The 16,003-nt window shown below is 72.1% G+C and overlaps 2 protein-coding genes across 2 annotated transcripts; one reads left to right on the forward strand and one right to left on the reverse strand.

The window, feature by feature from the left end:
* The first annotated feature begins 436 nt into the window (after positions 1 to 436).
* On the forward strand, positions 437 to 7,281 carry LOC135327383 (alanine aminotransferase 1-like). Its single transcript, XM_064505509.1, has 12 exons — positions 437 to 542; positions 1,581 to 1,663; positions 2,473 to 2,562; positions 4,103 to 4,205; positions 4,308 to 4,441; positions 4,520 to 4,763; positions 4,881 to 4,960; positions 5,040 to 5,176; positions 5,260 to 5,431; positions 5,508 to 5,663; positions 6,352 to 6,464; positions 7,135 to 7,281. Exons 1-12 carry the CDS (start codon positions 437 to 439, stop codon positions 7,223 to 7,225), a joined length of 1,509 nt encoding a protein of 502 aa, XP_064361579.1. The 3' UTR covers positions 7,226 to 7,281.
* A 151-nt stretch (positions 7,282 to 7,432) lies between these two features.
* On the reverse strand, positions 7,433 to 15,587 carry LOC112982660 (alanine aminotransferase 1-like). The gene is made up of 11 exons (XM_064507957.1): positions 15,318 to 15,587; positions 12,977 to 13,066; positions 12,777 to 12,885; positions 12,556 to 12,686; positions 10,757 to 11,000; positions 10,595 to 10,674; positions 10,368 to 10,504; positions 9,281 to 9,455; positions 8,350 to 8,505; positions 8,141 to 8,253; positions 7,433 to 7,810 (listed from the first exon to the last, which is right to left on the reverse strand). Exons 1-11 carry the CDS (start codon positions 15,570 to 15,572, stop codon positions 7,720 to 7,722), a joined length of 1,581 nt encoding a protein of 526 aa, XP_064364027.1. The 5' UTR covers positions 15,573 to 15,587; the 3' UTR covers positions 7,433 to 7,719.
* Positions 15,588 to 16,003: the final 416 nt, after the last annotated feature.

A 16,003-nucleotide genomic window follows, 5' to 3' on the forward strand; every position in this document is an offset into this window, starting at 1 on the left:
GATTTGGGGGGAAGGACTGTTGCCATGGCAATGGGGAGCGGTCTGTCACTATGGCAATGCAGGGAGGAGGTTGTTACCATGGACAGCAGCCTGTTGCCATGGCAATAGAAGGAGGTCTGTCACCATAGTGATACAGGGGCCCTGTTGTAGTGGGGTGGGCTGTTGCCATGGTGATGTAGGGGTGTCATCCCTATGGTGATGGGGGAGGAAGCTGTTGCCTTGGTGATAGAGGGGTCAGTCACTATGGTGAGCAGGGGTTGTTACTATAGCAACAGAGAGAGGGTTGTTGCTATGCTAAGGGGCTGCTTACTGTGGTGATGGGGGGGTTGTCACCGTGGTGACACAGGGGGTCTGTCCCTATAGCAGTGGAGGAGGGTTGGTCACTGTGGCAACATGGGGGGGCGGTTGCTATAGTGATGCAGGAGGTCCATTGGAGATGCAGAAGGGGGACCGTTGCCATGGTGACACAGAGGGAATCCATCGCTACGGCGTGGAGGCAGTTGCCACAACAACGGGCCACGTGGCACCGCGGGAGGGGGCTGGTAACGCCAGCCCGCCCCTCCTTGGTATACTTGGTGCCCGGCTGGCGCTGAGCCCTGGTGGCACTCCTGGGCCCGGCCGTGTTCCTCCTCGCGGCTGAGCGCAGCTCCAGCCCTCCTGGAACCCCCTTCCCCAAGGCGGCAGCGGTTGCGCTGGCTCTTTAACCGTCCCCTCTTCGGCGGGCGCTTTCTGGCGCGTCTCCTGCAGTAATCGCTTCCGCCCGGGGCGCTTGCCTTGACAGGAGGGCAGCAGCGGTCACCCTGCGCCTTGGGGTGCCCCATGGTCCCGGGCTGGACCACGTCCCCCGGGTGCCCCTTGTCCCTGGGATGCCCCATGCCGTGGGGCGTCCTGCATCCCTGGAGCATCCCGCAGCCCCGGGGTGCCCCTGTCCCTGGGATGCCCTCCTGCAGCGGGAGCAGGGGGCCATGAACAGTGATGGGGAAGGGATGGGGATGGAGGAGGGGATGGATTTGGGGATGGGGAAGGGTAGTGAGCACCGCCAGGCTCGTGGGATGGTGCTGGGTGCCCCAGGGAGCTGGGTGCCCCATGGGGCTGGTGCTGGGCACCCCATGGAGCTGGGCACCCCATCGGATGGTGCTGGGTACCCAGAGAGTTGGGTGCCCCATGGGATGGTGCTGGGCACCCCATGGTGCTGAGTGCCCCATGGGATGGTGCCGTGGACCCTATGGGGCTGGGGCCGGGCACCCTATGGGGCTCTGCACCCCATGGAGCTGCGCACCCCATGCGACACCGCTGGGTGCCCTATGGGGCTGGTGCTGGGCCCCCCATGGCCTTGCCCCCCCCACCAAGGGGCCCGGTGCGGGGCTCCCCGCGCCCCGCGCACGTTCGGGGGGGTCCCGCCGCCCCCGTGTCCCCCGCGGCCCCGAGACGGGGCGGACGGGCGGGCGGGCGGGGCCGGGGGCGGGGGGAGGCAGCGGGCAAGGTCCTGTCCCTCCCTTCCCGTCCCAGCCCGTCGCGGCCCGTCGCGGGGACATGGCGGCCCCGCGGGCTCCCCCCGGCCCCCCCCGGCCCCCCCTGAGCCCCAGCGTCCGGGCCGCGCCGCCCCCCCCCGCTGCAGCCGCTGCTCCAGCGCGCCGCCGCCCTACAGCGGGAACTGGAGCAGGTGAGACCCCCCCGACACCCCCTGACACCCCCTCGACACGCTGGTCCCCGAGGCCACCCGTGTCCCTCAAGTCCCCCCCCCCGGTCCCCACAGCCCCCCGGGTCCCCGTGGTCACCCATGTCCCCATGGTCTTGCTGGTCCCACTGCCCCCCCCCAAGTCTCCACAGCCCCCAGGTCCCTGCAGGTCCCCAGGGCCACCCAGGTCCCCACGGCCACCCAAGTCCCCATGGTCCTTCTGGTCCTCCTCCCCCCCCCCCCAAGTCTCCACAGCCCCCAGGTCCCTGCAGCCTCCCGGGTCCCCAAGGCCACCCAAGTCCCCATGGTCCTTCTGGTCCCACTGCCCTCCTCCAAATCCCCCCAGCCCCCGGGTCCCTGCAGATCCCCATGGCCACCCAGGTCCTCCTGCCCCCCTCCAAGTCCCCGCAGCCCCCAGGTCCCCAAGGCCACCCAGGTCCCCATGGTCCTGCTGGTCCTCCTGCCCCTCTCCACCTCCCCCCAGCCCCCAGGTCCATGCAGCCCCCAGGTCCCCATGGTCACCCAGGTCCCCATGGTTCTGCTGGTCCCCCTGCTCCCCTCCAAGTCCCTGCAGCCCCCCCAGGTCCCTGCAGCCCCCCAGGTCCCCCTGCAGGTCCCACGTCCCCACAGGTGCTGGTGTCCCTGCAGGTCCCCACCCCCAGGGATAGGTCCCCTGCCATCATGGGGGTGCTCTGGGGCTGTCCCCCCCCTCCCCCAGCCCAGCCCGTGGCGATGTCCCCCCGGTTCCGGGGAGGGGACACGGGTGACACCGGGCGGGCGGCCGCTGTCCCCAGGGCAAGGACAAGCCCTTCACGGAGGTCGTGTGGTGCCACTCGGGAGACCCGGCCGCCGCCGGCCGCCGGCCCCTCGCCCTCCTCCGGCAGGTAACGGGGACCCCGCGGCGCCGGGGGCCACCGGCCGCCCCACGCGTCCCCCCCCCGCACCGGGCCGTGTCCCCGGGCCACCCCGCAGCCCTTCGCCCCGCTGCCGCGGTCGGGTGCCCGGGGCTGTTCATCATTAATCAGGGCAGCGCGAAACAGGCCGCGGGGGCAGAGGCGTGGGGGGGACGTCCCTGTCCCCCCCCCCGGACCGCCCCCCCGGACGGCTGGCGTCCTCCCTGGCCCCGGTGCCACGGAGCTGCGGCCTCCCCACGAGCCCCCCCAAACCCCAAGCGCCCCCGAGCCCCCAGCATCCCTGCGCCCCCCCCCCCGCAAAACCGCCGTGGCCCTATGAGCCCTCCACGTCCCTGCCAATCCTCAGCGCCCCCCCCAAACCCTCCGTATCCCCCCAGACCCTCAACACCCCCCCAGACCCTCAACACCCCCCCCAGACCCTCTGCAGTCCCCCCAAACCCTCCATATCCCCCCAGACCCTCTGCAGCCCCTCCAAGCCCTCAGCATCCCCCCGGACCCCAAACATCCCCCCCCCAAGCCCTCAGCATCCCCCAAAGCCTCTGTATCTCCCTAAACCCCCAGCACCCCCCCAAACCCTCTGCTGCCCCCCCCCAAGCTCCCATCATCCCCTCAGACCCCCAAACATCCCCCCAAACCCTTGGCATCCCCCAAACTCTCAGCATCCCCCCCCCAAGCCCTCAGCACCCCCCCAAGCCCTCAGCATCCCCCCAAACCCTCTGCTTCCCCCCCCAAACCCTCTACAGCTCCCCCAAACCCTAGGTATTCCCCCAAACCCTTTACAGCCCCCCCAAGCCCCCAGCATCCCCCCCAGACCCCAAACATCCCCTCAAACACTCAGCATCCCACAAACCCTCAGCATCCCCCACCGCCCAAGCCCTCAGCATCCCCCCAAGCCCTCTGCAGCCCCCCCTGAGCCCCCAGCATCCCTCCAGACCCCCAAAATCCCCCCCAAGCCCTCAGCATCCCCCAAAATCCCCCCAACCCCCCCCAGCAACCCCCCAGACCCCAAACCCTCAGCATCCCCCAAGCCCTCAGCATCCCCAACATGCCCCCAAACCTCCAACATCCCCCCCAAACCCTCAGCGTCCCCCCAAACCTTCCACATCCCCCCAAGCCCCCAGCAACCCCCTGGACCCCAAACATCCCCCCAAACCCTCAGCGTCCCCCCAAACCCTCTGCAGCCCCCCCCAAACCCTCAGCATCCCCCCAGACCCCAAACCCTCAGCATCCCGCACACCCTCAGCATCCCCCAACATGCCCCCAACCCTTGGCATCCCCCAAACCCTCCGTATCCCCCCCCCAAACCCTCTGCAGCCCCCCCCCAAGCCCCCAGCATCCCCCTGGACCCCAAACCCTCAGCATCCCCCCACACCCTTGGCATCCCCCAACGCCCCCCAAGCCCTCCGGGTGTCTGCGGCCCTCCCGCAGCCCGGGGTGCTCCTGGGGTGGGGGGGGCCAGGCAGCCCCCCCGGGGCGCCGCGGGGCCCTGAGGGCATCCGGGCACGTGCAGGTGGCTGCCGCCTGCGTCTGCCCCGAGCTGCTGGGCACCGTGTCGGCCGAGGCCGGGCAGCTCGCGCGCCGCGTCCTGCAGCACCTGCACGGCGGCAGCCCAGGTACCGGCGTGGGGCATCGCCCCGTGGGGCGGCGTGGGGCAGGGGGATTGGGGGGGCCCGGAGCCGTCCCCCCCCCCCGCCCCAACGCCGCTACCACCGCAGGGGCTTACAACCTGGAGTACGTCACCGGCGCGGTGGCCGACGCGGCGGCCCGGTTCCTGCAGCGGCGCGACGGTGGCATCGCCTGCGCCCCCGGCAGCGTGGTGCCCTGCGGCGGCACGGCGGCGGCCGTGCTGGTGAGCCGGGGCGGGGGGACCCCGGCGGCGGGGCGGCGCGGGCGCCCCAGGGCCTCGCCGACGCGGCTGCGCCCGCAGGACGTGGTGTCGCTGGTGGCGGACGCGGGGGCGGCGCGGCGGGCGGCCGTGCTGCTGCCGGCGCCGGGACCCCCGTTGCACGCGGCGGCGGCGGCGCTGGCCGGGACGGCCGCCGTGCCCTACCGGCTGGCCGAGGAGCGGGGCTGGGACGTGGACGTCGCCGAGGTGCGGCGGGCGCTGCGCCAGGCCCGGGCGCGCTGCGACCCCAAGGTGCTCTGCGTCGTCAACCCCGGCGACCCCACGGGTGAGCGGGGCATGTTGCCCCCCCCCCCCCCCCCGGCGCGGTGCACGGCGCTGCGCACGCTCCCCGCCGTCGCCCCTTTGCCAGCGCTGAGCCTGGCCCCCCCACCTGCCCCCCCAGGCCACGTGCTGAGCCGGCAGAGCATGGAGGACATCATCCGGCTGGTGCACGAGGAAAACCTGCTGCTGCTGGCGGACGAGGTGGGTGCACGGGCACCCCAGACCGGGTGGGGGTCCGGCCACCCCCCCTGACGGTACCACTGACCCACCGCTGCCGCAGGTGCACCAGGACAGCGTGGCCACCCCCGGGCGCCCCTTCCTCTCCTTCAAGCGGGTGCTGTGCGAGATGGGCGCCCCGCTGGCCACCACCGTCCAGCTCGTCTCCTTCTACTCCCTCTCCAAGAGCATCGCCGGCGAGTGAGTAACCCCCCCCCCGCACATCCCCCCCCGGGGGGGGCCCAGCGGGTGTAACCCCCCTCCCCGGCTCTGCCCCCCTCCAGGAGCGGTTTCCGAGCCGGCTTCTTCGAGCTGGTCAACATCGACCCCGGCATCCTCAAGTGCTTCTACACGTGGGGGCTCTCCGTCTACCCCCCCATCCTGGGCCAGGTCCTGCTGCACATGCTCCTGGAGCCCCCGGGGCCCGACGAGCCCTGCTACGCCGCCTTCGCCGCGGTAGGTGCCGGGGCGGCCGGGACGCCTGGGCCCCGCCAGGCGGGCAACGGGGCTCAGCGGGCGGCTGCCGCTGCAGGAGGAGCAGGCGGTGCGGAGCGACCTGGCCCTCAAGGCCCGGCTGGTGCAGGACCTGCTCGCCGGGGCGCCCGGCATCAGCTGCCAGCCCGTGCAGGGCGGCGTGCGCGCCTTCCCCCGCATCCAGCTGCCGCCCCGCGCCGTGCGGGAGGCCCAGGTGAGCGGCCCTGGGGGTGTGGGGCACCCCACGGCGTGGGGCACCCAGGGGACGCGGGATGCTCCAGGGATGCAGGATGCCCCACGGCATGGGGCATCCCTGGGACATGGGGCACCCAGGGGATGCGGGATGCTCCAGGGATGCAGGATGCCCCACGGCATGGGGCATCCCTGGAACATGGGGCACCCAGGGGATGCGGGATGCTCCAGGGATGCAGGACGCCCCACGGCATGGGGCATCCCTGGGACATGGGGCACCCAGGGGATGCGGGATGCTCCAGGGATGCAGGACGCCCCATGGCATGGGGCATCCCCGGGACATGGGGCACCCAGGGGATGCGGGATGCTCCAGGGATGCAGGACGCCCCACGGCATGGGGCATCCCTGGGACATGGGGCACCCAGGGGATGCGGGATGCTCCAGGGATGCAGGATGCCCCACGGCATGGGGCATCCCCGGGACACGGGGCACCTGGGGATGTGGGATGCTCCAAGGATGCAGGACACGCCATGGCATGGGGCATCCCAGGGACACGGGGCACCCAGGGGATGCGGGATGCTCCAGGGATGCAGGACACCCCATGGCATGGGGCATCCCAGGGACACGGGGCACCCGGGGGACGTGGTCCAGCCCGGGACCATGGGGCACCCCAAGGCGCAGGGTGACCGTCACTGCCCTCCCGCCCGCAGGAGCAGGGCCTGGAGCCCGATTTCTTCTTCTGCCAGAAGCTGCTGGAGGCGACGGGCATCGTGCTGGCCCCGGGGAGCGCGTTCGGGCAGCAGGAGGGCACCTACCACGTCGGGTAGGCGGGGAGGGTGGGGTGCGGGGAGGCCCTGGGGGCAGGAGGGGCTGGGTGGTGGGGCTGGGTGGGGGGGGGGGGGGTCTGACTGGGCTGGGTGGGGTTGTTGAGGGGCTGGCTGGGCTGGGTGGTGGGTATCCAGGGGCTGTTTGGGGTGTGCGGGTGGTGGAGGGGTGATCGGAGTAGGTGGGCGGTGGGGCTGGTTGGGTTTGGGTGATGGGTGCTGGGGTGAGTGCTGGAGGGCTGTTTGGAGTGAGTGGGTAGTTCGTCTTGAGAGATTGGGTTGAGTGGTGGGGCTGGTTGAGTTGGGTTTGGGTGCTGGGTGTTGCTTGGTGTGGGTTGCTGCTGTGGGTGGTGGTGGAGGGCTGGTTGGGGCTGAGAGGTTGGGTTGGGTGGTGGGGCCAGCTGGGTTCGGTGATGGGTGCTGAGGGGCTGGTTGGTGTGGGTGGGTGTTGGAGGGCTGGTTGGGAGGGGTGGTTGTGGGGCTGGTTGGGGCTGTGAAGTTGGGTTGGGTGGTGGGACCAGTTGGGTTCAGTGATGGGTTGTGGGGCCCGAGAGGTCGAGGCAGGTGGTTGGGGCTGGACGATAGGAGGTTTGGGGGGCTGGCAGGGTGGGCGGGGGGTGCTGGGACCACACCGGGGGGGGGGGGGGCCACCACGGCGGCCCTCCCCAGGCTGTCGCTGCTGCTGCCCGCCGAGACGCTGCGCCGGGTGCTGGGCACCGTGGCCGAGTACCACGCCGCCTTCGTGCGGGACTTCTCCTGACGCAGCCCCGGGCCGGGCAGCACCCGCGCCCGCCAATTAAAGCACCAATTAAAGCACCGCTTGATTGCGTTGCACAGACACGCTCGTCCCGGGGCGGGGGGGCGGGGGGGAGAAGGGGCAGAGACCTGGTGGCTTTGGGGCACCGACGCTGCGAGCTGCATCACGAGCGCGGGAGGACTCAGCCCCGGCGATGCACGGCCCCACACGGCTGCTCACTACCCTTTATTAGGGGTTTCCGGGGGGGGGGGAGCCCACCGAGCCCCGGTGGGCAGGGGGAGCCGGGGTGGGGGGGGGGAACCAGCCCCAGGACATGGGGTGCCCTCGTGTCCCCCCTGGGAAGGCACTTGGAGACTGGAGGCACTTGGAGATGTTCAGCGCCGGGCACCCGGCTGAGCGCCCGGGCGGGGGGGGGTCCCTCGGGGCACGGGGATGGAGTGGGCAGGGCGGGACCCCCGCGGCGCCGGGGGGGGGGGCATGGGGGGGGGGGGCCGGCGTTAGGAGTACTCCGTGGTGAACTTGGCGTGGAACTGGCTGAGCTTCTGCAGCAGCACCCGGAGCTGCTCCGTGGGCGGCAGGATGGTCATCCTGGGGCAGAGCGGGGGCTGGCACCGGCGCTGGGACCACCCCCACACACACCCAGCGCCGTGCCCGTCCCTGCCAGCACCCCCCCCATTGCACCCCACAACCCGAATCCAGCACCCTGCGCCCTCCTCCATGCACCCAGCACCGTGCCCGTCCCTGCCAGCACCCCCCCCATTGCACCCCACAACCCGAATCCAGCACCCTGCGCCCTCCTCCATGCACCCAGCACCGTGCATGCCCCTCCCTGCACCATGCACCCCGCACCCCCCCTTCCTTGCACCTTGCACCCCCCTCTCCCCACCCTGCACCCCGGGCACTGCCCCGGGGACCCACCGGAAGTGGTAGGTGCCTTCCCGCTGCCCGAACCCGCTGCCCGGCACCACGCAGATGCCCGTCTCCTCCAGCAGCTTCAGGCAGAAGAACATGTCCGGGGCCTGGCCCTGCGCCTGCGCGACCGGGCACGGGTCAGTCCCGCACGGGGCACCGGGACCCGCGCATGGGGCAGGGGCGCGGGGCACCGGCAAGGGCCGCTCGTCCGGTACCTTGGCCTCCTGCACGGCGCGGGGCGGCAGCTCGATCCTGGGGAAGGAGTACATGGCGCCCTGCACGGGGTTGCAGCGGATGCCGGGCGCTTGGTTGAAGATCTCCTGGGTGAGCCGGGCCTTGTGCGCCAGGGCGCTGAGCACCGCCTGCTTCTCCTGCCGGCGGGAGAGCCCGGCGCTGAGCCCGCGCCCGGGGTGCCACGGGCACTGGGCCCCCCCCCCCCTTGACCACACTTGTCCCTTTGCCAGTCCCCATGCCCAGCCCCATGCCCATGTCCATCCTCAACCCCATCCCTTGTCCATGACCATGTCCATCGCTATCCCGATGCCCAAACCCATGTCCATCTCCACGCCCATCCCCATCCCATCCTCATGTCCATGGCCATCCCCATGTCCATGCCCATGCCCAGCCCCATGCCCATGTCCATCCCCAACCCCATCCCTCGTCCATGACCATGTCCATCGCTATCCCGATGCCCAAACCCATGTCCATCTCCACGCCCATCCCCATCCCATCCTCATGTCCATGGCCATCTCCATGCCCAACCCCATCCCCATGCCCATGTCCATCCCCAACCCCATCCCTTGTCCATGACCATGTCCATCCCTATCCCCATCCCCATCCCCATCCCCATGCCCATCCCCATGCCCATGTCCATCCCCAACTCCCTCCCTTGCCCATGACCATGTCCATCCCCATGCCCATGCCCATCTCCATGCCCAACCCCATCCCTTCCCATGACCATGCCCATCCCTATCCCCATGCCCAAATTCATGCCCATGTCCATCCCCAACCCCATCCCTTGTCTATGACCATACCCAACCCTATCCCCATGCCCAAACCCATGTCCATCTCCATGCCCATCCCCATGTCCATGCCCATGCCCATGCCCATCATTGTGCTCGTGTCCCCGTCCCCGTCCCCACGCACGGCGATGAAGCGCTCGTAGGAGGGCTCGCCGGGCTGCGGCGGGTTCACCACGGCGTCCAGGACGATCTGCCCGGGCACGGGCGGGCACAGGCGCACCGACACCAGCTTGGACAGCTGCTGCCGCACCTCGGGGTCCACGTTCACCACCTCCACGTAGCCGCTGCGAAACCCGCACCTGGCCGCGGCACGGCCCGTGGTGGCACCGCCGGGCACCCGCCCGCGGGGGCCGCAGAGGGGAGCCGGGGATGGGGACCCACGGACGGGGACCCACGGACGGGGACCATGGAGTGGGCACCCACGGACGGGGATGCATGGGGGGGTATCCAAGGATGGGGCTGTGTGGACGGGGGGGGCTCAAGGATGGAGACCCACAGAAAGGACCCACAGGTGGGGAGCCTCCGATGGGCACCTCCCAAACAGAGACCTGCATATGGACAGGGCCCCACAGACAGGGAGCCACGGGAAAGGAAGCCGTGGACACGGGCCCATAGACAAGGACCCATGGATAGTAATCAACAGCAGGGACCCACAGGGGCACCACCATCCCCACCCTGGGGACCCATGGGCCCAGACACCACCATCCCCACCCTGGCACCCATGGAGCCAGGGCACCACCATCCCCACCCAAGCAGCCATGGCACCACCATCCCCACCCTGGGTATCCATGGGACTGGGACACAACCATCCCCACCCCAGCACCCACAGGGTTGTACAACCACCATCTCCACCCTTGGAACTATGGGGCTGGGGCAGCACCATCCCCACTCAAGCACCCATTGAGCCAGGGCACCATCATCCCCACCCAAGCACCCATGGGACCACCATCCCCACCCTGGGGACCCATGGGGCCATGCCACCACCATCCCCACCCCGGGATCCATGGGGTTGTGCAACCACCAACTCCACCCTTGGAACCATGGGGGCTGGGGCACCACCATCCCCACCCCGGGACCCATTGGACCATGCAGCACCATCCCCACCCCGGGGACCTATGGGGCCATTGTCACCCATCGGCCAGGACGCAGAGCCCATGGGGCTGGTTTGGGGGGGGCGGGGGGGCTGCCAGGGCATCTCGTGGGGCACTCACTCGCCCATGAAGCCCTTGGAGATGGAGTGGAAGGAGGCCAGCTCCACCACGTCCTTGTATGGTGACCCCAGCTCAAACAGCACCTTCTTGAAGGAGTGGAAAGCCGAGCCCTCGGCGTAGACGTTGTCCTGGTACACCTGGGGGGCCGCGCGGCGTCAGCCCGGACACCGGGGCCCCCCGGGCAGGTTATGGGGGGGGGGGGGTTTTGGGGGGGGGGCTGCGCTCACCTCGTCGGCCATCAGGAAGAGCTGCTCCTCAAACGCAAACTTGATGACGTCCTCGATGCACTGCCGGCTCTGCACCTGCCCTGGGGGGAGCCGACCCGCGCGTCAGGGGCTGCCGCGGCACGGCGCCCGGGGGGTCCCGGCCCCCCGCCCCCCCCTCGGTACCGGTGGGGTTGCCGGGGTTGATGATGCAGAGGACGCGGGGGACGCAGTGCCGGCGGGCCTGGGCCAGCGCCCGCCGCAGCTCGCCCACGTCCAGCGCCCAGCAGTGCTCCTCGTCCAGGTAGTAGTTGACCTGCACGGCGCTGAGCTCGGCGATGGCGGCCGAGTAGAGCGGGTACTGCGGGATGGGGATCAGGACGCCCGTCCGCCCGGCGCCCTCCCCGGACACCAGCAGCTTCAGGATGGTCTGCGGGAGAGGAGCCGCGTGGGCGCGGGGACCGTATGGGCGGGGGGGGGGGGGACATGGGCACGGCGGTGACGTGGGCATGGGGACACGGTGGGCATGGGGTCAGGGTGGGTACGGGGATGGCATGGGGACAGCATGGACACGGGCACAGGGGGGCTATAGGGATGGCATGGGGACACTGTGGGCACAGGGATGGTGTGGGCATGGGGACAGGGTGGGCACAGGGATGCTGTGGGTCACTGTGGGTCTAGGGATGGCATGGGGACACTGTGGGCATGGGGACATCATGGGCATGGGGACAGGGTGGGTCTAGGGATGGCATGGGGACAGCATGGACACGGGCACAGGGGGGCTATAGGGATGGCATGGGGACACTGTGGGCATGGGGATGGTGTGGGTCACTGTGGGTATAGGGATGGCATGGGGACACTGTGGGCATGGGGACATCATGGGCATGGGGACAGGGTGGGTCTAGGGATGGCATGGGGACAGTGTGGGCATGGGGACATCATGGGCATGGGCACAGGGTGGCTATAGGGATGGCATGGGGACAATGTGGGCATGGGGACATCATGGGCATGGGGACAGGGTGGCTATAGGGATGGCATGGGAACACTGTGGGCATGGGGATGGTGTGGGTCACTGTGGGTCTAGGGATGGCATGGGGACACTGTGGGCATGGGGACATCATGGGCATGGGGACAGGGTGGGTCTAGGGATGCCATGGGGACACTGTGGGCATGGGGACATCATGGGCATGGGCACAGGGTGGCTATAGGGATGGCATGGGGACAGTGTGGGCATGGGGACATCATGGGCATGGGCACAGGGTGGCTATAGGGATGGCATGGGGACACTGTGGGCATGGGGACATCATGGGCATGGGGACAGGGTGGGTCTAGGGATGGCATGGGGACACTGTGGGCATGGGGATGGTGTGGGTCACAGTGGGTATGGGGATGGCATGGGGACACCGGCACAGGGTGGCTATAGGGATGGCATGGGGACAGTGTGGGCATGGGGACATCATGGGCATGGGCACAGGGTGGCTATAGGGATGGCATGGGGACACTGTGGGCACAGGGATGGTGTGGGCATGGGGACAGGGCAGCTATAGGGATGCCATGGGGACACTGTGGGCACAGGAATGGTGTGGGTCACTGTGGGTATGGAGATGGCATGGGGACAGCACAGACACGGGCACCGGGCAGGTACAGGGCTGGCACGGGGACACGGGGACGACAGGGGCAGGGCGCTGGCACGGCAGCGCTGGGGACGTCGGGGAGCGTGGGAACCGGCAGCAGCACCGGGCTGGCGCAGCACCGCGGCGGGCATGGGGACGCGGCACGGGGACACGCACGGGGGGGGGGGGACGGACACGCACGGGGCCGGCGCTGGCTCGGCGCTGCCCGTCCCGGGGCCGGCGCCAGGCGCTGCACAAAGGCGCTTTGTGGCTCCCGCGCCGGCGGCCCGCGGGGAGGCCGTGGGAAAGCGGCGGCGGGCCCGGGCGGGCGGGCGGGGGGACGGGGACGGGGACGGGGACGGGGGTCCCTACCACGATGGCGTCGCTGGCACCCGTGGAGAGGAAGACGTCCTCGGGGCGGGCGGGCACGCCGTCGCGCCGCTCGATGAAGCGCGCCACGTCCCGGCGGACCAGCTCGATGCCGGGGCTGGCGCTGTAGGCACCTGCGGGGCAGGGAACGGGGTGGCACCGGGGGCGCCGGGGGGGTCCCACCTGCGTCCCCCCCCCGACGGCGGCGGGGACCTGGCACTCACCGGCGCTCTGCCCGGCGCAGGCCGCCAGCAGCCGCCGCGCGCGGTCCTTGGCGTCGCCGGGGACGGAGGCCTCGCTCAGCAGCTCGGGGCACAGGCACAGGGCGCTCACCTGCCGCGGCAGCGACCGGGCGCAGCTCAGCCCCCCGCCCGGACGCCGGGGCCCCTCCTGTCCCCCCCCCCCCATCCCGCCCCACGGGTACCTGGCGGAGGAAGGTGATGGGCTTCTGCCCCATGGCGTGGGCATCGCCGATGTTGGCTTTGATCACCTCCGTGAAGGGCTTGGGGACGCCCTGGGGGCGCCGGCGGCGGGTGAGGACCGGGGGGGGGGGAGCCGTGCCGTGGGGCTGGGCACCCCCGGGCACCGTGCCCCACAGATGCCCGGGGCGCAGAGCCACCTCCCGCCCCAGCGCCCGGACTTTGGCCGGCTCCGCGCCAGCGCTGGACTCTGCCCCCCCCCCCCGGCCTGGCACCACCCGCGGCGCCGGCACCTCGCCGGGGGGCCCGGGGGGGGCTGGGGGCACCGGGGGCTGCTGGCACGCGCGTGCAATGCGTGTGCAATGCGTGTGCAATGCATGCGTGTGCAATGCGTGTGCAATGCGTGTGCAATGTATGCGTGTGCAATGCATGCGTGTGCAATGCATGCGTGTGCAAGGCGTGTGCAAGGCGTGTGCAAGGCGTGTGCAAGGCGTGCGTGTGCAAGGCGTGTGCAACGCGTGCGTGTGCGTGCGTGCAAGGCGCTGCACGTGCGTGCACGGGGGCCGGGCGTGGGCGCGCTGCACGCATGCGCTGCCCGGGGGCCCTGCGTGCACGCACACGCCACACGCGTGTGCGCGCGCCCGCATGCAGCGCCCTCCCCGCTGTCCCCCCCCCGCCGGCGGCACGTCCTCGGCTCACCGCGCCGCTGCCAACCCCGGGTGCCGGTGCCAGCGCTCCGACCCCTCGGACGGGGAGGGGGCAGCGCGGACACCCCCCCCCCCAGCACCCCAGATCCCCCCCCAGCGCATGGGGACAGGAGCGCTGCGGAGCCCCGGCCAGGCGGGACGCCCCGGGGATGGGCACGGGAGCCAGGGCGAGCGGCCAGGAGCCGCGGGAGGCCCCCGCCGCGCCGGCGGGCACGGTGCCCTCGCCGGCACCCAGGCGCCCGTCCCACCGGCTTGGGTTTCAGGACGGCCTGTGCCGCTGGCGGGGGCAGGCGGGGACGGGCCCGGGCCCGGGGGTCGCCCCCCGAGCGGCACCAGGGACGGGGAGCGCCGGGCGCGGGAGCCGCACGTGCCCGTGCCCGGGTGCCGCCGCGGGAAGGTGCCCCGGGTGCCAGGCGGGCCGCGGCACGTCGTCGCCTCCGTGCAGCACCGCCCGGCACCCGTGGGGCGCCTGGCAGCGGGGCGGGCAGGACGTGGGGCACGCGGGACGTGGGGTGTGCGGGACGTGGGGCGCGTGGGACGTGGGGTGCGTGGGACATGGGGTGCGTGGGACGTGGGGCATGCAGGGCGTGGGGGACGTGGGGCAGGCAGGATATGGGGCACATGGGATGTGGGGCATGCAGGACATGCACGGGGCATGCAGGACGTGGGGTGCAGGGGACGTGGGGCACACGGGATGGGGGGTGCAGGGGACGTGGGGCACACGGGATGTGGGGTGCATGGGACACGGGGCACGCAGGACATGGGGCACACGGGATGTGGGGCACGTGGGACATGGGGTGCATGGGACATGGGGCACGTGGGACATGCATGGGGCAGGCAGGACATGGGGCACACGGGACGTGGGGCAGCCAGGATATGGGGTGCACATGGGATATGGGGGGCACGGGGGATATGGGGGGCACGGGACATGGGGCAGGCAGGACGTGGGGTGCACGGGACATGGGGCACGCGGGACGTGGGGCACGCGGGACATGGGGCACACGGGACATGGGGCACGCGCAGGACATGGGGCCAGGCCACCGCGTCCCCCGTCCGCACCCGCCCCCAGGCCCCGGGCACCGCTGGCGGCTCGGAGCCGCGGTGGGAAAATCCCCAGGTGGGAGCGGGGACGCGGGGGGGGGGGGGGGGGGGGGGACGCGGGGGGGGGGCAGAGCGGCCGCCCCAGCAGGGCCCCGGGGTGCTGAGCGGGGGGGGGGGGGGGGGAGGTCCCGGGGGGGCCGGAGCGCGGGGCCGCGCCGGGCGCCCGGAGGGTGAAGGTGCCCGGGGCAGCGTGTCCTAGCGCAGGGCGCCCGGCGCTGCCCGGGCCCGGGGGGGTCCCGGGGCTCCCGGGGCTGGGGGGGGCCCTGGGCAGGGGATCCCGGGAGTCACGGGGATCCCGGGGCTCGGGGGTCCTAGGGCAGGGGGTGTCCCGGGGGTCCCGGGAGAGGGTGGCCCGGCGCTGGGGGTGCCCGGGGGTCCCGGTGTCCCGGGCCAGGGGGTGTCCCGGGGGTCCCGGAGCTGGGGGTCCCGGTGTCCCGGGGCGGGGGGTGCCCGGGGCTCCCGAGGCTGGAGGTGCCCGGGCACGGGGGGTGTCCCGGGGGTCCCGGTGTCCCGGGCGGGGCGGGGGGGGGGCCCGTACCTGGCGCAGCTCCCGCTCCAGCTCCAGGGCGCGGGTGACGATGGGGCCGCGCACCGCGTACTCCACCCGCCGCACCGCCGGGTTCATGGTGGCGGCGCTCAGCACCGGCGCCCGCCGCCGCCCCGCCGCCGCCCCGGGACCCGGCACCGGCCCCGGCCCCGGCCCCGGCCCGCGCTCCGCCGCCGCCGCCGCCGCCGCCGCCATGGCCCGCGCGGCCGGGAGCCTGCGGGGCCGCAGCGCCCTCAGCTCCCGCATGGCCCCGCCGGGCACCGGCACCGCCCCGACGGGCCCCGACGGGCACCGGGCGCAGGGCACCGGCGCCGCCCCGGCCCGCCCCGACGGGCCCCGGCCCCGGCACGTCCCGGCCCCCCCGGGCGGGAGCCGCCCCCGCCCCCCACGGCTGCACACGCACGTCCCCGCCGCACCCCGCCTGCTCCCCCCAACCGCACCCTGGGGCACCCCACAGAGCTCCCTGCGCTGCCCCACACGGACCCCCTGCGCTGCCCCACACTGACCCCCCTGCGCTGCCCCACACGGACCCCCTGCGCTGCCCCACAGGGACCCCCCTGCGCTGCCCCACATTGAGCCCCTGCGCTGCCCCACACGGACACCCTGCGCTGCCCCACACTGCCCCCATGCTGCCCCACATTGACCCCCTGCGCTGCCCCACACTGACCCCCTACACT

The sequence above is a fragment of the Dromaius novaehollandiae genome, chromosome 2, assembly GCF_036370855.1.
Source record: "Dromaius novaehollandiae isolate bDroNov1 chromosome 2, bDroNov1.hap1, whole genome shotgun sequence".
NCBI lineage: Eukaryota > Metazoa > Chordata > Aves > Casuariiformes > Dromaiidae > Dromaius > Dromaius novaehollandiae.